The 24255-nt window shown below is 34.9% G+C and overlaps 1 protein-coding gene and 1 long non-coding RNA gene across 2 annotated transcripts; one reads left to right on the forward strand and one right to left on the reverse strand.

Moving 5' to 3' along the window:
- The first annotated feature begins 4674 nt into the window (after positions 1–4674).
- On the forward strand, positions 4675–6097 carry LOC146906481 (uncharacterized). The gene is made up of 2 exons (XM_085728844.1): positions 4675–5758; positions 6009–6097. Exons 1-2 carry the CDS (start codon positions 4675–4677, stop codon positions 6095–6097), a joined length of 1173 nt encoding a protein of 390 aa, XP_085584970.1.
- An 11834-nt stretch (positions 6098–17931) lies between these two features.
- Positions 17932–19810, reverse strand: LOC146906482 (uncharacterized). Its single transcript, XR_015019643.1, has 4 exons — positions 19466–19810; positions 19005–19047; positions 18402–18904; positions 17932–18178 (listed from the first exon to the last, which is right to left on the reverse strand). It is a non-coding gene; the product is annotated as an uncharacterized LOC146906482 (long non-coding RNA).
- Positions 19811–24255: the final 4445 nt, after the last annotated feature.

Here is a 24255-nt window from a genome sequence, read left to right on the forward strand (position 1 = left end):
CGTCCGTCTCGTCGCGTAGGCCTTTGGCAATGAGGTATAACTTCATTGTCTCATTTGCGCCCCGGACCTGGACGACTTCTTTCTTGAACCTCTCGATGTAGTCTCGGAGAGGTTTGCTTCTTCCTTGGACGATGGCTTCGAGGGAAGCCACCATTTTTGGTTGCGTCCTTGACGCCGTGAAGTGGGTGGTGAACTCGTTGCAGAGGTCGCTCCAAAAGTCGATGGAGTTTCTCCTCAAGTTCTTAAACCACGTAACGGCTCCTCGCCTCAGAGTAGTGACGAAGAGCTTGCATTTAACGGCGCCCCGCACCGATCGGTAAGTGAGAACTGCTTCGATGTTCTCAATATGCTCATCCAGATCGGTAGTTCCGTCGTAAGAGTCCATTTGCGGCGGCTTTTCCAGTCCGCGAGGGATAGGAGCTTCCTGGATACGCCGTGTGAACAGACCGTAAGCATTACGATCGGTTCGGGTATCACGGGTGTCCAGTGAACTGGAAGGTGACCGGGAGAATCTATTGCGCCTGGGTGGAGACCTCCTGGGTGGAGTGCGGCACATAGGGGATCTTCGCGACGGGGCCCTTCTGGGAGGGGATCTCCTTGGTGGAGACCGTCGGGGGGACCTTCTTGTCGACCTCCGGGAGTAGGATGGAGATCCGATGATCGCCGAATGTCGAGAGGATCTGGAACGTGACCGGCTTGGGCTCCCTCCTCTTCTGTTACGTACTGGGGAGAGAGATCACCGGGTTTGGACTGTCGGACGTGCTTGTTCCAGATCCATCAGCCGGTGGTTCTGTTCCTCGATTAACGACGTTTGTCGTTGAACCGTGCGGATCAGGTTGCTGATGAGTACGCCGGTTGACGCTGCGTCTTCTAGCGTCTCTGTAGGGCGGAGGGGACCTAGCAGAGGCCTTTGTTGGATAGGAAGTACCTGAGTTGGGTCCTCCCTGGGTGTATCCACAGGTGAAGGTGAGGATGTTACGCCATCCTGTTGAGGAATACGCACCTCACTTCGTAGCTCGGATTTGGCACCGTTGGCAGCCATGGTAGTTTTTTGTGAAAGCTTTGGTTTTAAGGGGTAAAAACGGGGAAGCTTGTGATTTTCCCACAGACGGCACCACTGATCGTACCAGATCAGAAGGAGACTGCCGGTGCTTTGAATGCGGTGGTTGTGACGGTGGTGGAATGCGTCAGGATGCTTCTTGGAGCGGATGGGGGGTGTGTACCTGCAGGCACTCCGACGCTCAAGTCAGTAGAGATCAGAGAGTGAGGGTTTTAGAAGGAGATAGAGTTCTACCTTGGGGACTGCGGGGAGTCCCCTATTTATAGAGGTGGAGGGCTGCAGAGCCGTTAAGGAGGCACACCTGGCTCTGGCGGTTACGAAATCGTGGGAAGTGTAACCGCCATAGATTTTATTGCGGGAACGTGCACAACGTGCAAGAGAGACGTTGGGGTTCGTTTGAACCGGTCTCATTGCTTCGTGCACCCCCCCTTCAGGCGAGGGGGTACATTGTGAGCAATAATGCCAAACGTGGAGTTTGGGCTTTAAATGATATTGGGCCTAAGTAAATAGGCCAAGAATCTCTTTGGCCGGTCCAGAACAAAATCAATATTGATTGTCGGAATAAGTGTTCATGAAGTTACACTTGTCGTGCTAGCTCAATGGTAACCGCTTAGCCTTGTAACCTCAAGATATTGAATTCGAATCTTCTCGAGGACAATGACCGTGGAAATGAAATGTGATGAAATGAGATACTGTCCTTAAGTGCATTTAATTTATGACTTTCTGAATAATTAAGACTTAATTTGAGTCATGGTTGACTTTGTGAGATTTGTTCAAGAACAATATGATGCTTATAAGAGTAACTGATATTTGTTACTTCATTTTTCTATATTTTCTATTCCCATCTCTGGCGCTTTGAGGGTGTCGGTTGGTTTTGCTATTACATTTGGTCCTGAATCTGAGTACTTGTACTGCTATATTGGGACTTTTCTTGTAGCTTTTTCTTGAAAAGCTACAACAATAATATTTTGAAATATCGGCTATAGCGGCCCTACAACACTAGGCATGGCATCATCGATTAGATTCACTGGAATTCAGGTTTTTTCTCTGTGCAATCAGCTACATAGTGTAACTGGAAATGGATTTGGCAGAAACCAGTATTTTCAACCTTAGTTTGGGAAGCACTTCGTTTCACATGTGTCATTCTTAACTAATAATGGATCATTCAGTTCGGTTCAAAAATTGGAATAGCGCTAAATGTTATATCTCTAGATTCAATTCGGAAACGCAAGTTACTCCAATAGCGGCAAATGTTATACAAAAAATAAGGACAAATAAAATTGCAAAGTTATTGATTGAAACCAGCCAAATATATTCTGAACTGAATACTAAGGTAATATTTAGTACAAAATATTACGAAATAGCGGCTATAGCACTGTTGCATTGCAGAGTTTTATTATTAAACCGTGTTTATATAACTAGAGTTAGTTAAGGTAGTTACAGTCTGTTAGATTTTTGTTAGAGAATTATAGTTAGTTACACAATTAGATAGTATAACTTGTGTCTATAAATAAAACCACCCTTGGAAACACACTTCTAAACACTTTCTACTTCAACAGTTTCATTTCTTATCTTCAAGATGAAAATTTAACTGTTAATTAATCACCCAGCCATATACACCTTGCAATCAAGAAACCCACCATACCAATCACTAAATCACTGTTAAAACGTTATTATGCATATGAACCTTCAGCTAACAAAAAGATCTTAGAGAATCAGAGGAAAGAAAGAATCAATGACAAAAACACGCTGTCTTTGACTTCTGATCACTCAAGACAAAAGAAAGTAAACACAACATTAGGTAACTTTCGTGCTCTCTGTGGAAAACTCGGTAACGAATTTACTGGCGACACGCTTCCTATCAAAGTGTCAGGGGTTCTAAAACAGAGAGGCAGGTTCATTCACGATGGAAAAAAAATTATTGGTAAAGTCCCTGGAATTGAAGTAGGTGAAAAGTTTCATTATTGGCAAGAACTCAATGTTGTTGGTCTTCATCGTCAGAATTTAAGTCTCATTGATCACGTGATAAAGGATGGGAATTTGGTTGCAACTAGCGTTGTTTCTTGTCATTTTGATGATATGGATGATACAAAAGTGTTCGTTTATACAGGGGAAGGAGGTAATGTCATTAATTCTGGAGAATGTGAAAAGGGAATCTTGCTTTGATGAATAGTTTTGCTGTTAAGAATCCTATTAGAGTTATTATAAAGTTTAATCAAAGAACGGTGATGGTGGTGCACGTGGTGGAGGTGAGGTGTATTGTTACTATGGTCTTTATAAAGTTGAATCTATTTGGAAAAAAAGGGAAATTAGATTTTAAATTTTGTTTGGTTAGATTGCCTGATCGGAAAGAGGTTGCTTGGAATGAGAAAAAATTTGAAACAAATAAATGTTTATATTTTGTTAAAGATATTTCCAATGGAAAAGAAGCTGATCCGATATGTGTGGTTAATCGAATAGATTCTGGCAAGCTTCCATTTTTTCAATACATTACTCGTAACATTTGTCCTGAATGGCTTTTCAAAGAATCCTCTGTTGGGAACCAGACACATAATCAATCAACTCATTCATCAGAAAACCAACAACAGACTCCTAAAGCTAATTAGGATGAACCTTTTTTATACTATCAGGAATGCCAGGTTGAAGACAGTGTGAAATCATGCCAGAAAAGTGTGATTGGTAAGTTCTTGTCTAGCAAGGTCATCCCTTTGCATCAGATTAATAACTCTTTGATGGGGATATGGGGTAATCCTGCTGGATTCAAGTTAATGGAATTAGAAGATAAATATTATCAAATTGCTATGGAAAAGGAGGAGGACATCCACAGAATTCATAAAGGGAGTCCTTGGATAGTTAGGAATGTTTGACTGGTGGTTTACCCATGGGACAGACAGGTATCCCCCTCTACTCTGAATTTTGCAAAGGTCCTGCTTTGGATTCAACTATGGGGACTCCCCATTCATTGTAAAACTGCCACCATGGGAAAGGCACTAGGTAGCCAGTTGGGTGAGGTACTTGACTCTGCAGTGTATGAATTACCGGATAATGCTAGTTTTGTCAAAATAAAAGTTTTGTTTGAAGTCTGCATGGAGAATTGGTAATGAGGTGGATGGAGTGACGTGGATTAACTTTAGGTTTGAGAATCTCCCCATGTTCTGTTTCCATTATGGTTTGGTAGGTCACATTGAGGAAAATTGCTTAGACAAATAGAAGGATATTGAGATATATGATGTAGGCACTGTCAACCCAAGAGGAGCTTGGTTGAGATCCAATAGCTATGGAAGAAGAGTCATAGAGAAGAAGAAAAAGACCTTTAGAAGAAACCCTAGAAAATCCCTAAGTGGTGGACAATTTAGTCCTGTTCCAAAAGGGTTATCTGATATGATGGCAAAGCTTAGAATGAATTCTGAAACTCAGAAGACTGCCTCCCCTGGGCAGCAAGCAAATGATAGTAACATCCAACTCAAGACTGGAAATGGAACAGGCTCTACTGTGCAGACATCCCAACTTAAGAGAAAATCTGAAGCGATTCCCAGCACTGTTTTCAACACTGAGAAGAACCAAGATGCTGAAATGAGAATGGCAGACCTTATGGATAAGGCCAGCCAAGGATTATGAAGATTCTTACTTGGAACTGCAGAGGGTTGGGCAACCCTGATGCAGTTAGAGCCTATAAAAGGCTCCTAAGGTCCAATTGCCCAGATGTGGTATTTCTTATGGAGACTAAGTTGAAAAATTCTGATTCTAATGTTTCTAATAAGCTGTGTGTAGGTTACCTTCAGAATGACTTCATTGTGAGTTGTAATACTGAAGGTGGTGGTAGATTTGGTGGTTTGGCCCTTATTTGGCATAATGATGTACATCTTCACATTACAAATTTTAATAATATGTTGATTGAGTTTTATGTTTTGGATAGCTTTAATAATAATACATGGTATGCTTCTGGGTTGTACCGGTACCCTACTCAAAATAACAAGCATCTTACTTGTGAAACTATTAAAAATCTCTATAATAGTTATCATAATAAGAAATGGCTACTCTTTGGTGATTTCAATTTATATTTGAATAGCTCTGAGAAATTAGAAGGCAAAAATATAGACTATAAGCACTGTAACCTTTTCAATTCCACTCTTAATGATTGTTACCTCCTTGATTTAGGTTACCATGGAAACAAATTCACATGGGTAAACAATCAAGGGAGTGAACACCACATTAAGGAAAGGCTGGATAGATATTGTGCTAACCCCCATTGGATTAATTATTTTCCTAGATATACAAATTTCCATCTGTTGAGATTCACATTTGATCACTCTCCTATCCTTTTAGAGTTTTGGGACAAGTTTGTTTGCAGACAAAACACTCGCAAAAAGAAGAAAATTATAAGATTTGAAGAATTGTGGAGTCATGACAAAGAGAGTTTTAAAATTGTCAAAAACAGTTGGAATCAAGCCATGGAAGATAGTGCTTATAAAGGACAGGCCACCCTGCATCAACTCCATGTTTGGGGTCACCAAAAATTTGGTGACATCCCTAATAAAATAAGACAGTTGCAGGAGACCTTGGGCAAGCTGAAAAATAAAGTCCCTAATAATGACATCATGGTCCAGATTGTAGAAGCTAAAAAGAAGCTAAATTCAGTCATACTTCAGGAGGAAGTATGGTGGGCTCAGAGAGCTAAGACTCAGTGGCTCAAATATGGTGACTACAATACAAAATTCTTTCATTTCAAAGCTAGTTAGAGAAAGAAAAAGAATACCATATATGCAACTACTGATAATCAGGGAGTACTCTGGCAAGACCTTCCTCATATTCATGATATTTTTATTAATGATTTCAAAGATTTTTTTTTCTACCTCAAACCCTATTGATGGTCATAATTATCTTGAAGTTATTAAAAATAGAATCACTGATGATATGATGACTGATCTTAGTATGGATTTTACTCTAGATGAAGTGGTGACTGCTATGAAAACCATGAAGAGCACCTCTTCACCTGGCCCTGATGGGTTGCCTGCTCTTTTTAACCAAACATACTAGCACCTCATTAGTAATGATGTTACTAAAGTGGTGCTTCACATTCTTAACAATGGGGGTGATCCTTCTAATATCAATCATACATATATTACCCTTATCCCTAAAACTAACAACCCCACCCAGCCCTCTGATTTCAGGCCTATTAGTTTGTGTAATGTCATTCTTAAGATAGTTACTAAAACCATAGCAAATAGAGTTAAAAGGATTCTTCCCTATATCATCTCCAATCACCAAAGTGCTTTTATTTCTAATAGACTCATCACTGACAATCTATTAGTAGCTTTTGAGACTTTTCACAAGATCAATAAAACTTTAAATTCTAAGAAAGGTTTAGTAGGGATCAAGCTTGACATGGCCAAAGCCTATGATAGAATAGAATGGGGATTCCTCAATAATGTCCTTCTTACTTTGGGATTCCCTAATAATCTGGATTTCCACTATTTTGAAATGTGTTTCCACTGTTTCCTTTTCTATTCTCATCAATAGCCAACCTATTGACTCTTTAATTCCCCGAAGAGGACTGAGATAGGGTGACCCACTAACTTCCTATCTGTTTATTCTTTGTGCAGAGGTCCTCTCTGGACTTTTGACTAAAGGGCACTGATGGGAGTTTCCATGGGGTCATCATTGCCCCCAATGCTCCTCCTATATCTCATTTGTTCTTTGTTGATGATAGTTTACTTTTTTGTAGATCTCAAAATACATTATGGATACTCTGAACCTGTACCAAAGTTTCTCTGGGCAGAAAGTTAACCTAGATAAATCAAAAATGATCTTCAGTTCTAGGCTCAGAGAGGAGGTCAAAAGAGGTTTCCACTCTCATCTACCTATTAAAATTTCAAGCAAGATACCAAAATATTTGGGTTTACCTACACAGTTTGGGAGATCAAAGGTTCAAGACTTCAACTACATCATGGACAAGATTACTAAGAAAATCAAAGGTTGGAAGGAGAAAAATCTGTCTTTTGCAGGCAGAAGTGTCTTAATTATAGTTGTGGCCCAGGCCATACCAGTTTTTGTCATGAGCTATTTTCTTCTCCCACGGGAGATATGTGATAAAATTGAAAGTGTAGTGTGTCAATTCTGGCGGGGAAGTAAAGGAGATTCAAGGAAAATTCATTGGGTCAAAAAGGAAAAACTTCTCAAATCAACTATGGAAGGTGGCTTAGGTTTCAAGTGTCTTAGAGACTTCAATGTAGCCATGCTAGCCAAACAAGCATGGAGGCTGCGCACTAACCCAACCTCTCTTATTGCTCAAGTCTACAAAGCAAAATATTACCCCCACTTGAATATTTTAAAGGCCAACATTGGTACTACTCCTAGTTATGCTTGGAGGAGTATTCATCAATCTCTATGGATACTTAACAAAGGCTGCTGTTGGAAAGTGGGTAATGGGTTATTTATAAACATCTAGGAAGATAGGTGGCTCTTCTATCAAAATGATTCAAAGTCATCACCCCAAGCTTTAAGGACTCTAACATTCACATGGTCAAAGATCTGTTAATAGGCTCTCCACCAGATTGGAATAAAAAACTCATAGAGGACACTTTTCTCCCTTTTGAACGGATTCAAATCCAACAACTCCCCCTAACCCATAAGGAGTCTCAAGAATCACTCATGTGGAAGTTTTCAGAGATTGGAGTCTACTCAGTCAAAACCGGTTACCAAGAAATACAATCCTGGAAAAATAATAGGGATCAAGGTCCCTCCAATGAAGAGATAATAAAGACAGCTTGGAAGAAAGTCTGGGGCCTACAGACAATTCCTAGACACAAAGTTCTTATTTGGAAAACCATTAATAGAGCATTATCCGTTAGAAGTGATATTATGTTTGTCTCAGATCTCATTCACCTTGATATTAGATGTTGGAATGCTCCTTTAATTAATGAGATTTTTCTCCCTTTTGAGGCTCAACAAATTCTTCAATTGCCAATTTCTTTCTCTCAATTGAAAGATGAATTTCTGTAGGGTGCTTCACGGTCGGCTAATTTTTCTTTTTCGCAGGACAATAATCACCAAGTGTGGAAAAAATTATGGAAAATAAAAAGCATTCCAAGATACATCCACTTTTCTTGGAGGATTCTACATGAAAAACTACCAGTAAAAAATGATCTTTTTAAAAAAGGAATAAGTAGAGATCCATTGTGTGTTCTTTGTGGGGAAGATAATGAGACAATTTCACACCTCTTTATGGAGTGCCATTGGTCAAAGCAGATATGGTTTGCTTCCTCTTTAGGTGTGGTATTTAATTTGCATGATTCCAGGTACATTCCTTTTAATAAGTGGTTGGGGGAAAATATTATTGACGTTGATGAGGATATTATAGTCCATGTTTTGGCCTTGTGTTATGAGATATGATGTGCTAGAAATAAGAAATGATTTGAGGAGACTGATGTTGATGTGGCTGCCACTATTCAAAAGGCACAAAGATCTATTGTGAATTTTAAGAGTGCTGGTACAATGTTGGTGGAGACACTAAGTGGAGGTCCAATTTTGCAATATCTGACCTTTATTGGACACCTCCTTTTAGTGGTTTCTATAAGCTAAATGTTGATGCAGCAGGTCCGATAGATGGTGATAAGTGGGGTATTGGTGTTGTGGTGAGAGATAATGAAGGTGTTGTCGTTGGTGTTAGTTCCTGGCAAGTCTTTTCATTACCAGATTCAGAGGTTGCAGAAGCTTTAACTATGCGAAAGGGTTTGAAATTTGCAAAAGACATGTGTTTTCTGAATCTTACAGTAGAATCAGATGCTTCTAATGTGGTTTTAGTGTTGAATGCTCATCAACAATCTCTCAACTATGTTGGCTCTATTATTCGAGATTGTATTAGTTTTAAGGGTAGCTTTTGTAGTTTAAATTTTCTGCATGTTAGGCGTGAAGTCAACCAAGCTGCGCATTATTTAGCTAAATATGCTGTTAAGAATTTAGATTGCATATGGATTGAAGAAGCTCCGCCTTGTATTTCTGCAGTCTTGACATTTGATTTATTGTCAGACTTTCATTAATGAATTGGTCTTTAACGTCAAAAAAGAAAAAAAATTAAAGGAAAAAATCTTAATTCTATGAGAGCAATATTTCCACAGATGCAAGAAAAAGGAAAATAAATGAATATGAGAGAAATATTTCAGCCTCAAAACTATGACAGTTAATTTAGCAAAAGAAAAGGCAAACAGGGTGCTAAAATACATAGAATTATCAAGTAAGTTGTCATGCACAGATGCAAAAAATAACCATTATCTATGCTTATTTTAAAAAATTCATAGACAATAACACTTGAAGTCGTTCCTCAAAACGAATTGGCTCAATATCTATTTTTCTAATCCAACGGAAGAGAAAAATGTTATCTGTTTTCGTTATGACTCAAAAAATTAAGCTTAATTTTTAGTTTTTTCAGAACAAAAAATTATTAGTTTTTTCAGGAATTATAAAACAAAAAAATTATAATTCCTACTTTTTTTTCAGAATTTTTTCTCCATTTTATGGTATTTTTTTCGATTTTTTTTAAAAAAGTTATTCAAAATTTTGTAATTAAAAAAAATTAATTCAATATTTAATTAGATGGATAATAAGATAATATTTTAAAATCCACATAGCACCGCCACATCAGCATAAATGAATTTAAATTTGATTAGGGGGATAAAATCCTGGAAAATGTAAAATAGGGGGGTAAAATCAAGTTTAAGTCAAAATAGAGGGGGCAAAACTGCACTTAAGCCTAATTCTTTTCATTAATTAGAATGTGTTCAATATAATTTGGTATTTCATCCAATATCCAGAAACTAGTTAATAATGAGGTATCCCTTGCTAGAGTATCTGCTGCCTCATTTGTTTGTCTCCGCACAAACTCAACACTAGAGTTTACATAAAATTGTGTGAACAGAGATCTACAATTATCAATTATGTCCCCGAATTCATTGACATCAGAGTTGGGTGGCGACAATTGATGCACTTCTCGTTTTGAATCAAGCTCAAAATCAACAGATCCCAGCTGAAGCTCATGGACCCAATTTAACGCCGACAAAAGGTCTAACAATTCTCCTATGTGAACCTCACAGATTGGGTTAAACCATTCAGTTTTGGCCAATACAAATGCACCCATTTCATCTCTAATACACATGCCAGTGCAAACTCTAATATATTGGTTAGAGAAAGCTGCATCAGTGTTGCATTTGTACCTCCCAACACTTGGCTTGACCCAATTTGTTGTTCCTGTTCACGGTGCTTGCTAGCTGGTTTGATGATATACTTTCTGTGTTGTTTGCCACTAAATGAACATAGAACTTGCTCGTTCAACCACAAAGGATTGAGCATCAACCATCTCATTCCATATCCTATTGTTTCTTTGCTCATTGATTCCACCACGAAATTCCAAGTTGAAGACCTTCTCGGATTGGCTCCCACCTGAATGTCCAAAAAACGATAAGGTACACTATCTATGGTTCACAAAAGAAAATTTGATGGAGCGTACATAAAGGAATCCTCCAAGTTCAGCATATATAACTGATTTTTGAAACAGTTAACCTTTAGACTCGAAACGAGTTCAAAGCTTCTCAAATTTGTTTTTATTCTCCACAAATTGTCGTAAGAAAGTTCTCTCGAGAATTCTATCGTCGGCGTATTGTAAAATATTGTAATGCAAATTGTCATTTACCATAGAACCTCTCCGCGGCTATGAAGAAAAAAACCGCGCTTATGGATCTCCTGACATAGTACTAGAGAATATACACACGCATTCAACTAATACATTTGTTTTGAGAAACCCATCTTTCGAAACATGAACAACAAATAACTCCAATTAATTAAGTCATGCACCTTTACTAAGTCCACTTTGAACATCAAGCAATTATACTTCCTTCTTTTCACTAAATCTACTTGTCATTAACCACAACGACTCGATCTAACAATTGTCTTCCCAAAAGAAATGCTGTTTGATTTTTATAAATCACTCTCCAAAGCACTCTTTTGAACCTATAAAACACGAACAATAATTTTAGAGTGAAAACCTAATTTGATCTTTCACAATAAAAAATAGACTCAAACTAAACCATGACATTTCTATATCGGAAACAAGTTAGTCCCTCTATTCTAATGAATTAGGTTCTAATTCGTCCTTCGTATGAAAATGCCAAGGAATAATATGAATTTATTTTTTGTCGGATATTAAACTTGACTGAGAGAAAATTGTAAGAGATCAAATTGAATTCTCAGTGATAACTTTATACAATGTCTAAACACTAATTGGGAAAACACCAGGACAATACTGGTTTGTGACATATTAGTGCTAATTAAATATGAACGGATGATAACAGAAAATGTGAATGAAATCATGTTCTATAAATACCGAGACAAGTACAAATGGAAGTGATATATTCTGCATAAAAAAAAGGAAGTGATATATATTTAGCGTAAGCAAGAAGAATTTATTCCTTTAACCAAAGCTTGGTAACATCTTCTTCAATTGCGTCTTTGCTCTGTCTTCAAGATTTTTTCCAGTTACCTCTTTTTGGTCTTTCTTTCTCTTTCCAATAAGAATTGAAATGGCTAATCTGAGAGAAGAACAAGATTTGAGTAAACATGAAGTGGGTCAGTTCTGGCAATCCTCATCTTTGGGTTAGTATTATTAGTCTCTCTTTATTTTGTTTGGTTTTCTACATTGTTGAGTTCTTGCATGAATTACTCTTGAAGTTCTTTGTCAAAACTCTTTTTCTTTCTCTCTTTTCCTTATAATTAGTTTTGACCCTACTATAAATTAGTGGTAGAATTAATAAACATGTGATGATCAAGATTTGCAATGAAGTTGTGTTGCAATTCTTGATATTGTAAATAATTAATTAGCCACAATTCTTTTCTCTTTTCCTTGGAATGTGTTTAATTGTTGTTTTTAAAGTTTGTGGCTCTTGTGTTTTTTGTTGGCTGGTTTTGAATAAGATATTTTGCTGTTGTTTAATTTTTTGTGCATGGCGATGTATTCATCATTTTGTGGTAGTTCTTAGGTTTCTAGAACTAGCTTTAGTTATATGCCACTTGAAATGGAATATTAACTAATACCAATAAGGAAATTAAACCATGCAGGGAATCTTGATTATATCCCACAGGAGGCACTAGAAAATTTGGAATGCTACACTACTTTTTGGGATGACATGGAGAAATTAGAAAAGGTCATCAAATTGAATGAATTAATGGGTGAGAGAAAAACACAAGAAAATCCATCTTTCAATGTGTCAAATGTTCAAATTAATCAACAAGACAATATTGATACAAGTGTGCTTAATCATCATCAGAAAATTCGCAGCAACTGTGAGACCAAAGAAACTATTCAAAAGCCTCTACGAAGGACTAGAGCCAAGACATTCATAGGAGAGAGAAGTTGCAGCCATTGTGAGACCAAAGAAACTACTCAATGGAGGTTGGGTCCTTTGGGAAAAAATACTTTCTGCAATGCATGTGGATTACGATACAAGTTAAATGGATTGGTTCAAGGGTATAGACCTAAGGCAAGTCCAGCTTTTGATATCAGAAATCATTCAAATTTACACAAGAAGGCGATGAGAAAGGAAGGAAAAACAATCATTTAGATTTTTTGTTATGTTATTATATATATATATATATATATATATATATATATATATATATATATATATATATATATATATATATATATATATATATATCGAGCTTATATGCGCCATATTCTTTTCATTAATAGATTGAACCATATATGTTATTAGATGATATTACTTATGATGATACGGGTAGTATATGTGCAAATATCCTGAGCATGGAGTCCAAATATTTTCACTTTTTTTTATTAATAATTGTTATTATGCTTGAATCGTAGCCATCAATATCAATCCTATCCTAATGAGGAGAACATTATATTTAAATCCTGAAGCGACCAATTTGAGAATTTAAGTCTCTGACTCTAATGTCTCTAAACTCTGATAGCAACCAAGAATATCAACATTGAAGAGCAAAAATTTTTGTAACCCTTATTTGATATGTTATTTTATCCTATTGAATTGATAACCTCCTTTGTTATTATATATAGAGAAAATTTATGACTAACATGTGAGAAACTTTGGGAACAAGTAATTCACATTAGATGTAGTACTAAAAATATCTCACATTTAGCACTAAAGTATATTAGATTGCATACCAAAATATTTCAGATTACGTTCCAAAATATATTAGATTGTGTTCCAAAATATTTTAGCAAAATATACTTGATTGCGTTCCAAAATCTAAATAATTCTTGCTTTCTTACCTCTTCGAGGTTCTATAACATTTTGTTTATTTTGCGCCTTACTAGTGTCTCCACTATTCTTTAATTTTCATGGGTATTTATTTTCATAGAAATCGGCATTGTTTAATTCTACAATCACTTTATAATTTAGGTCATAAAACACATATGTTTTGCTATTTATAACATACCCAATGAATACACATTCATATTAGACTTTTGACCAGTGCGACGCACGGGTCTTGTCGACTATAATAGAGACCAATGAATAATCTTTATTCCCGTAAGATCATGAATCGATCAATAAACGTAAATTATAATATTAGAGATACAATATTACTATCAAATTTGTCTTACTATGTCCTTCAATGACACTTGAATCTTATCAAATTTTACATTTTAGTTTTGAAAAACTAATCAATTAAAAAATGTTATTTTATTTTATCACAATATATTATTGGGGCATTATCTTCTCATTTTTTTTAAAAAAATTATAAAGAAAAAGATAAAAAGAATACAATATTATACTGTTGCACGGGTCCATTTTATTTATCACTTTTATAGTTAAACATCAAAAATTGACTTGTAATAATTGTTTTAAATTTCTACTAACATGAAAAACAAAGTCACTTCAATTAATAGAATTTCTAAATTACACATACAACTCTAAAAAGAATAATTACACTTTGATATTTACTAAAAGTAATAATATATTTTTCCAACCAAATACATATCATATCCAACCAAATAGAAGAGATCTTATACAATGGATTAATTATTTTGAAGATGTGTGCTTGTTTCAAGAGCTATGCATTTTCCAAGGGGTATAGCAATAGATGTAATTTAATGCAATTCATGGTTCCTAACAAAAAATTTTGAATTTCAAATTGAAGAAGTGTTGGAAGGAAATAGTACATAATTAGGATTAGCACTTAGCAATTAATGTGAATCATTTGGGGGGAATTTTCTAGGTTTAGTTGTTGCAAAAATTAGGGTAGCCGAGTTTGCATGGAAATTAGGGCATTCTGTTTGTAAACGTATTAAATAAGTGTACAACAACTTGTCAAAAAAAAAAATCTACAGAAACAGTAGATATATACAAACGATGACACAACTTGATAGGAATGAAAAGCTCACAAGTGAAGAGAAATATTAGGGATTGCTGCATTTTAGAGGGAATTTGTTAGGTTAAATTGGTGCACCGCATTTTAGATGGAATTTGTTAGGTTAAATTGTTGCTAACAACATTTTCGAGGGAAATTATTAGGTTAAGTTGGTGTAGACCTAATAAAATTAATAAATAAGGATGCTCACCCTATTGGGGTCCGCAATCCAAACATAGGTAAGACAATCTCAAATTCAAAAATAAGATAAGTTGGATTGTCAAACATTAATAAGGTAAGTTGTTCAAAAATTCATAATTAAGTATAAATTTTCTTCTTAAACTTGAGTACTTTATTTAGCACAAATCAATCAATTAATTTCCCTCAATATTGAGACGTAGTGTTGAAATTAAGTACGATTTAAACAACTAGCTCAACAAAGGTTCTAATTTTTTCTTTTTAGTTTTAACGTTCATTTTATGTTAGTAAGATGTATTTGTTTCATGAATAATTTTGTATACTTTATAAAACTCATTGAAAATGTGGGGATCATATTATAAGCTTTTATCACCATGAAAAAGTCTGGCATGACAAATATTAAAATCACACAAATGGTAAAAACAAAGGGAGAATTTTAATTTTGAACATACCTTCAGTGGAGTCAAGTAACCCAAGAAGAATACAAGGTGCACAAGTCTCTCTTTAAGTCTTAGTGAAACCAGTCTCATTAATTAGAAATCTGTAAACACGATCATTTCTTATTTATAGAGCATATATCGCATCCTAGATAATAATTTACTTTTCAGACGTGAATTACAACTCCACATATCTAATGCAACAACTATAGTGGTGTAAGAAGATTCTAACAACAATTTCTTATTTTCAGCAGTAACACAATCATAGGATTTTGACCCTCCATTAACTTCAACCAACTAGATTAATTTAACTAGTCATAGTAGTGAATTTTTCTTTAGTCAGGTTAGACTGGGGAGCAGCATTTTACATGCTCATATACTTGTAGGATATATGTAACATCCAGCTCGTCAAGTCCGAGGATTTAGCAGTCGATGTATCTGAGGGAGAGTGTCCAGGAAGGTTATGGTAAGACGGAAGATACTATTATGCAATGTCAGTTAAACACGGGTTGAATTATCAGTGTCAGAGAAAGAACGATTAAGACCAAGGGCATTTTGGTATTTGCACGCAAGAAGTATATAAAGGTGTTTGGAGCCAAAATCTTCATAAACTCTTGTTGTTTCTCTCTCTAGGTTTTGAGAGTTAGAATTCTCTCCTCCTTCTCTCTAAAAGTGGCGCCTCCTTCCCTCTCTAAATCATCCTTCCAAGTTTGTGTAATTGGTGAATCAAGCAAGGATGCTAGCAACACAACAAGAAAGAAACAACTATGAGTTTGAAGTGAAGATTTGAGGTTAACTTGGAATCAAGATCAAGAGCTAGGGTTTGGAGTAAAGTGGGACTTGAAGATGGAATCTTGTTATTAACACTACTACAAAATACCTCCTTTAATAGCGCTCATTTAGGCGTTTAATAGCGCTTGTGAAGCGCTAAGAAAGCCCCCGCTATTATAGGTCAGTACCCCTATAATAGCGCTTCTAAAATGCTATTAAATAGCAGCGTTTCAATAGCGCTTTTAGAAAAGTGCTAATAAAGCCTTCTTTTTTTTGCTATTTTAGACGGATGTTTCTTAGCGTTTTCTGGAAAGCGCTATCTTAACTATCCCCCAATTAATAGGGCTTTCAGAAAAGCGCTAATAAAAGTCCCAAAATTTTTATTTTAAAAATTAAATATACAACCAAAAGCTTCATAATAAGATACTGACCAGACAAAAAACAAATATATACGCATCAGAAACACTGGTAATCCATTGAATGATATAAGCAACAATAATGTGTTGATCAGAAACTTATAACAAATGACATCTAATGCGCACTTGAATAAAAATTCAAAGTCTATGCACAGTACTTACATAGATATATATATATATATATATATATATATATATATATATATATATATATATATATATATATATATATATATATATATATATATGAAAGATGACAAACCTAAAGTAACTAACAAAACCTTGGCTTTTTTCTCCAATTTTCCATACTAATTGGAACCTCCCGACGAATGATGACTCCAATATATCTGACAAAACCTTGAATTTCTTCCCCAACTTGTTGACCTCGAGCATTCCAATGAACCTGAAGTAAGATTGCGTCGTTTACAAAATGAATTCAGCAATGCATTAACAAGTCCAAAATATCCCCATAAGGGACATGACATAGTAATTTATGAGTGTTTCATTGAAAGATGATGAGGCAAAACCAGAGGTCCATATTTACTCACAAATAAAAGAGAAGGAAAGTCATCAAATAGAAATAAAGTATTGTTATTGTACAATACTTACAATATTAAACATCTATTCCAAAGAGGTAATCAACAACCTATATTCAAATCCAAATTGTTTAATTTGAGATTATCTATTGATATAAATACTTGTGAGATTGTTTGAAGGAGATTAGATAAACAACATATGACATGTTAAGCCATTTTCAGTTTATTTCAGTAAGCTGTTTAGGATAGCTGATAAAAACAGTTTATAGCTAATATGAAAACATATTGACTTTAATTAATTTATTTTATTATAAAAAATATACTATAAATAAGCATTTATATGATAAGCACTTATATTATAAGCTCTCAATTAAACTATTAATCCAAACATGTTTTAATTGAGAGCATTTATATTCATTGATTAATGGTAAATCAAATATATATATAACTAGCATGCAAGATGCATACTCAGTTTCTTCTTACGGGTCAAGAAGTTTGTTGTTAATTTAAAAAATGATCATATAAAATTTACTTTAAATTTTTAGTTGTAAAAGTATTTCATCAGCCAATTTCAATTAATAAATATTTGTTTATCTTCAACAGAAGTATATTACAAGCACTATCAATCAATTTATTAATATGAGATGAGACTAGTATTAGAGATATGATCAAGAGCAGTAACTGACCAAGTATTTAAGTTACAAAAGTTCTTTCTGCTCTTAACAAGCCACTTCTTGTGCATCTATTAAGGTATAATAATAGAAAAAAATGCTTATGGAATTTGTGGGAATCTTCCACACATGTGCCATGTAAGCTGTCAATGACTGATGGCAAAATTTGTGAGAATTTCATCATTATTTTTTAATTTTTAAAGTATTTTACCCCTTTAGCAAACTATCTTGTAGACTTTACATGCATTGTTATAGTCATATACACTAAAGAATTCAAATCATACATTATCAATTTTTAAAAACATTTTATAATTCCATGAATTTAGAATTACAAAGTCCTTGACCGTCAAACTTGTCCATTCAAATCTACCCGTAGCTATCTATCAAAAGGTACATAGCTAGTCTCAAGATAAGCACCACAATTTAGTTATGAGAATTGATTCTTACCTCTCGAGCTTAACCTGAAGCTCACTTGCTCGACACCAAGCTTAATAAATCTGCAGCATCATCAAGCTTAACCTGAAGCTCACTTGCTCGACACCTTAGGACGCATGACTGGAACGAAGCTAAAACTCCGAAGCATCATCAAAGCTAAAGAACACAACCGATGCACCAAAGTAGAACCCCAAAATTTTGCAGCATCACATCAGCTCTTGCAACATCATAAACTAATCACAGTAGTACTGATAAGCCAAAACTAAACTGCAAAATTCTGCAACATAACACCAACTCAGACATCGACAAAAATAGAATACTCAAGAAGCGCTAAGATGAACCGATGAACCAACCACAACATAGCATAAAAGGAACACAAATACTTGCTTTCAAAACATGAAAAATACTAACATGAACAAGTGTTGTGACAATTGATTTTTTTTTTTTTTTAAATTTGAATAGAAAAATGAAATTTAGAGAAACAAGGAGTACGGTATAACCTTGAATAACTAGTTCAATCAGACTTTGGCATTCCAAGTACACATGTAGTTGAAATACCAACACCACAAATTGCCCCTGAAGCAACATGGACCATCCATATAATAAGTTTGGTTGTGAAATTGAAGACACATGCTCGCGCGCGCATATAATACACAAAAGCTGACAAGACTAATACACAACCAGCACTAGAAACAACTAGCAAAATCCTCAAAGATAAATGTCAAAATAGAAATTGAGCCACCATTAAGAAACAAATCTAGCTTTTATCTCATCACAACTTGTCTACAAGGAGGCTTTATATTATTTACTATATACTTTTGACCACAATTATCTACGTTAATTGTTAGCCATTCAAGACTTACAACCTAACTATATGCAAAATGAAAAGTGAAATAATTGTGAAGCCAACAAATGAAAAAGTATGTCAAGAGCATATAATACTTGTAGATTTCCATGTATTCCTCGGTGCTGGCTTCAACAACTTTGAAAAAGCATTCAATTCCTGCACCAATAACCGCAGAAACTCTAACTGATGTTAAATTACTTAAAAGTTGTTCAGTGCCAAAGAAAGGCCAGAGTTAAATTTGACTAGTACGACTGACCTCGACTTGCTGCTGTTTGGAATACCTCAAAATCTTTCAATCACTAGTTACATGAGTTCAACAAAAAGACAACAAAAAAAAAATAAATCAGTGCCAAATGTAAAAGAATACTCATTATGTTAGACATAATTGACAAGAAAATGAATTGCAAATAGGGTAATCATTTTATTTTTCAGAGCCAAAACAAATAGATTCAGCCCAAATATGCAAAGGAAGGTAACAACTACAATCAACACAAAAAAAAATAGTCAACATAAATTAATTAGACAAAAATTCCATTAAGGTAATATACAACATCAAAGTACACAATAGCAGGATAATTCAATTTCATAAGGCATCATCTAACGAAAATTATTATTCAATTACATACAGAACCTTTCAAATTCATACATGAGTTACATCAAAAAAATTAGCATCAAAAGTACCCATTTCGCACAAAAAGAATTTAGGACTAAACTTACGGTTTTTAAAGGATAGACGGAGACGATGGCGGCGATGACTCGGAGCAATGGAACAAAGATGCAGACCCTCCTTCTTTCTAAGGTTTCAACCAATTTCATAATTATGGATTCAATCAACTCTTAGGGTTTCAATTAACATTCATGGGTTTCAATCGATGAATGAAGTAGGAGCAATTGTGAGTTCGGAAGAAGACAATAATGGGTTTTGATTCTTCAAATTTGTGATTAAGGTTTCTGGGATTTAACGAATTGAAGTGTTGGTATTATGGGTTTTGAAGAAATGAAGAGTTGGCAAAGACGGTGGTGATTCGACGAAGTGAAGTGACGGTGGTGAGTTGGGTGTTCGATAGATTCGTCGGAGAGTGACAATGGTGTTCGCAGAAGTGAAATAGATAATGTTGAAGGAGAGTGAGATCTTGATATGTGTTACTGAGTAGTGAATGTTGAAGTAGTGTTCACGAAAATAAATATTTTCTGGCTATTACTTTTTTGATATTTAGATCTGCAATAGCACTTTTGTAAAGCGCTAACAAATGTGTAGCTTAATAATAGCGTTATTCCAAAAACGCTATCTAAGGGTAGTCAACTTATAGCACTTTCTAAAAAGCGCTAACAAAGCCTTTTTTATGAGCAACCTATATTAGCGCCCGACCAAAAGTGCTATAATAAGCCTGTCAGTGGTATTTTTGATAGCACTTACTAAAAACCGCTATTAAAATTGCGCTATTAAAACTCAAAATTGTATTGCAGAATCTTAGGTGAGTTAATTAGATAGTGTAAACCTACCTTTGGTTGTGTGATTCTAGTGAGAAAACATGATTTTAAGCTAAGTTTAGTATGATATGATTTTAGTACCCTTTTATGTGATTGTTGTTTGAAATAGGTTTATATTGCCATGCAATCCATTTCCTTTTGTTTTTATGCATTTTGGATGATTATGGTGCATTAGGTTGCTTAGGATTGAGGTGAAATGTTGAAAATTGCTTTTTCTGCACTTCTGGTCCGAAGAAACTCGCTATTAGCGAAATTATTTTGCTAATGGCAAAATTTACCAGAACCATTTCGCTAATAGCCAAATTTTTGCTATTAGCCAAAATTCCAAACAGCTCACAGAGCCATTTCGCTATCAGCGAAATTCTAGCGAATGGCACATCAAGTTTCACTTTTTGCTGGCTTTGGGGCCTTGTATGCCATCCGAAACCATTTGTTTAACACTTATTAATCTAAAGAAAACCCTCAATCTCTAATAACCTAATGTACCATCACACTTGAGTTTCAAACGGAAAATGCATGAGACATAAGAACATATTTCAACAACAATGGCACTCGAGAGAGTTTAAGCATGTTTACTCGGGTAGCGATAAACCAGGGACGGAGGGAAGTATAATGGAAAAGGGGCTGCCGCCACCCTAAGAATTATGTACTACTACTTATCCTTTATATTAACATGTAGTACTCCCATGTAACACAAAACAAAAATATACAGTTTTCGCCCCCCAATAATATGAGTAATCAATGCAACCAACCTTGATAACTAAACTGGAATAGCATAATAGGAGTAATATTATGACTTTTCACTTCAAAGTTTTCACACACACAAACTTAATAAATACAATCTATTTTTTTTTTACTCAAACTACTATTCTTTAAAAGGTTTCACTTATTCATTGTATTAAAATTTTTAAGCACAGATCTAATAAGAATAGCATCATTAGACATTAAGTTCAATAAAAAAACAGTAAAAAAAAATTATAATTTCAACATTCAAAACAACACAGGCTCAATGTCGACCATTATTATCGTTTCATAATAAAATGAGCACAATGTTAGTGAAAATAAGTTTCATTGAACTAGAAATATAATTTTTCTGCTAAAATTTTTGACTATTTATATTGAAAATAATATGGTGAAGACAATTCATTAAAAAAGAGTTTTAGCAAATAAATAATCGAATAACAATATAATTTTCGCGATTGTATTACTATGTGTATTTTCTTTTGATGGATATATAGTATTTTATTTTTATTAAGCTAAATTTTCTACAATTATTAGTAGTCAAAGTTAGTTATTGTTTTTATTGCTTATTGTTATTTTTCGCCCCCCTCGATATTTTTTTCTGGCTTCGTCCCTGCGATAAACTAAAAATGGGGTAAAAGCATAGAGCCTCGACATAGATCGTCGAGAAACTAGAAAGTTAGCAAGAACCCTAAGCAAGTTAAGTTATGAATTGATAGGCATATTCTTTTCATTAAGCAAGAATGACTAAGTAAGCAAGTACTAAGACAAATTATAATATATGGTTACGACCATAAAGTAAGATGTAGGTGTCGTGTCTTTCTGTTATCCACGCCAATGGGGATGCGAAATGTTCTCACAAGGGGAACGGGATACGCTCCGCAAGGTAGGCCCGCACGTCACTGAGGGAGTCCGATGTACCTTAGCTAGGTTTTCATCGGTCAAATAAGGGATTAACTTCCGGGGTTACTCCACCTGGGATTAATCCGTAAAATAAACTCAGATAATATTGTTTGTTCAACGCTAACCGCTAACTTAATGAATGAACTTGAAATGATATGCTTACGTTTATGATAAGATGCAAGTTATGTATAAGTTAGGAATCAAGATAAGAACAAGAAGTTATACCGAATACGATCTTAGGATTCCCCGATCGTCCGGTCTAGGATCATGTCATGAATGTTTTATGTTTAGGTCTGGATGCGTTTATCGTATCTCGACATAGCGGTTCAAGGTTCCCTCGACCGCCACAACATCTAAAGCAAGAAAGACCTATGAGCTAAGATACAAAGAAGCTACGACGGACCTAGTATGCACGACCGTCTAGGTAAGCAAATCCACACACGTATAATCAACCGGCAGGTTGTATTGTAGACACGTGGTGACCCTAGGTTTTCCCCGAGGTTACCTATAGCCTAGGATTAGGTAGAACTCACTAAGACATTATGTCTCATCCCAATCCTTATTTGTTTCAGATCAGCAGGTTGGTTCAACAAGAGTTGGCAAGTCGTAGCCGGATGGATAATCAGCAAGTGTTCGTTCGTACCCGCTGCAGGATGTTTGGATTTCAAGGATGTATTTTCTATGTTTTGGACTAGTAGTAGTGTATTGTTGGTTGTACGAACGCACATTGTTGTATAAAATATTCATTCGAAGAACTTATGTTGTAAATTTTAATGTATCCAGTACTAAAGATAATGAACATGCTAAACTTTCTAGATACGTTTAGTATGGGTGTTACAATATATCACCTGGTTTTTCACAACTATAGTAAATTAATTATGACATAGTGTGATTTCTTGAAGGTGGAGGTTGGTTTTCATTATAGGACCTTTTCGAGGTTCTCATTCTCGTGGCAGTTGGAGTTCTTATTCACAATGCAATTTTTATCTTTGAAAAAAATTTCAAATTGATTCAGAGCGACATATGTGAATTCCTTAGTGTTCTTGTTTAAAACAACAAGCACTTCATCGTTTCAGTTGAAAGATGTATTTACATAGCCTGATTTATCCTTGTTGTATCTTGTCGCGTCATTTTTCGGACTGTCAAAAGCCATTTGATTCGGCGTTTGACCCGCTTTTGATTTCACGACTGAACATTTAATTCTTTTCAAAAGAAAGTGGAAAAAGGTTCAAATACCACATTTTTAGGGATTAAGGGTTCGGGGGTTGGTTATATTTAGGGAAGGTGTTAAGCACCCTAAATATTCGTAGTACTCTACGAGAACCTCTTGATTTTATTTAACTTTTGTGCTATAAACTTGCTTGCTTTAAAAAATGGAATTTGCAATGATGAAAGAAAATAGAGACCTAATTTATCTACACTTTTATTGATTTGGAAGGACGCACGTCCTTTGCCTACGTACCCGTGAGAGATCAAAACCTCGTAGTTCGGGGTAGAAATTGACGTTTGATTTGTTGAGTGCTTTTTAATGTTTTTGAAAAGGTTTTAAAATGAAAAGCCAAATAGCAAATTGGAATTGGTTTGTGTGTTTTATATTGAAAGCAAAATCACTCAAAGTAGCATTACATTGATTGATATTTGATTAAGAAAGAAAATAAAAAAAGATGATCACTTGATTGAAAAAATCAAGGTTTGCTTATAAAAATATTTTTGTGATTTTTGATTATTTGAATGTTTTTGTTATTTTGAATAATGACATGGAAATTATATGAGCAGAATGAGAAAAATAATATTAAGCTGAAATATGAGGTTATTTTAATACGGACCAGAATACTCTGAAGAATGATTATATAAGCAGAAATATAATATTAACAGTTGATTTTAGGACCAGAGCACTCTGGATTAATTTAATTAAACAAGGACCAGATCGTTCAGGAGAATAACTAAATTAAACGAAAATATAATATTAACAGTTAATTAGGACCAGAGCACTCTGGATTGAGGTGTGTATTTAATGACAAAATTTAAATATGCATATAATAATAGTAGATAATAGAATGTAATGCGAACAAAAAATAAAAATGCATGAACGAGAATATAAAAGGCAAGATAAAATTAAAATGCATGAAAAATAAATAAAGTTAGATGCAGGGGGTGTATGAAGTGATATGGGGGTGTGCAGAAAGCAAAAGAGTAGTGAAGAAAATTAGCAAAGGGAGCACCATGCTGGGCCTAAAGCTAAAACGAAAATGGGCTTGGAGTGGGTTAAAAGTTGGGTCGGTTATGGAGCAGATCCATGGGTTAATGGGTCGGGTTAATGGCTAGTATAAATAAATATTTCAACCCCAAAAATCATTTCAACCCTTTCTTTC

Source organism: Medicago sativa, chromosome 7, assembly GCF_051527215.1.
Source record: "Medicago sativa cultivar Bolivia chromosome 7, Bolivia_mono, whole genome shotgun sequence".
NCBI classification, from domain to species: domain Eukaryota; kingdom Viridiplantae; phylum Streptophyta; class Magnoliopsida; order Fabales; family Fabaceae; genus Medicago; species Medicago sativa.

Coding starts and splice junctions, on each gene's coding strand:
- LOC146906481 (XM_085728844.1), top strand. CDS start 4,675: ATGAAGATTCTTACTTGGAACTGCAGAGGGTTGGGCAACCCTGATGCA. Junction 5,759..6,008: donor GACTCAGTGGCTCAAATATG/GTGACTACAATA, acceptor ATTTTACTCTAG/ATGAAGTGGTGACTGCTATG.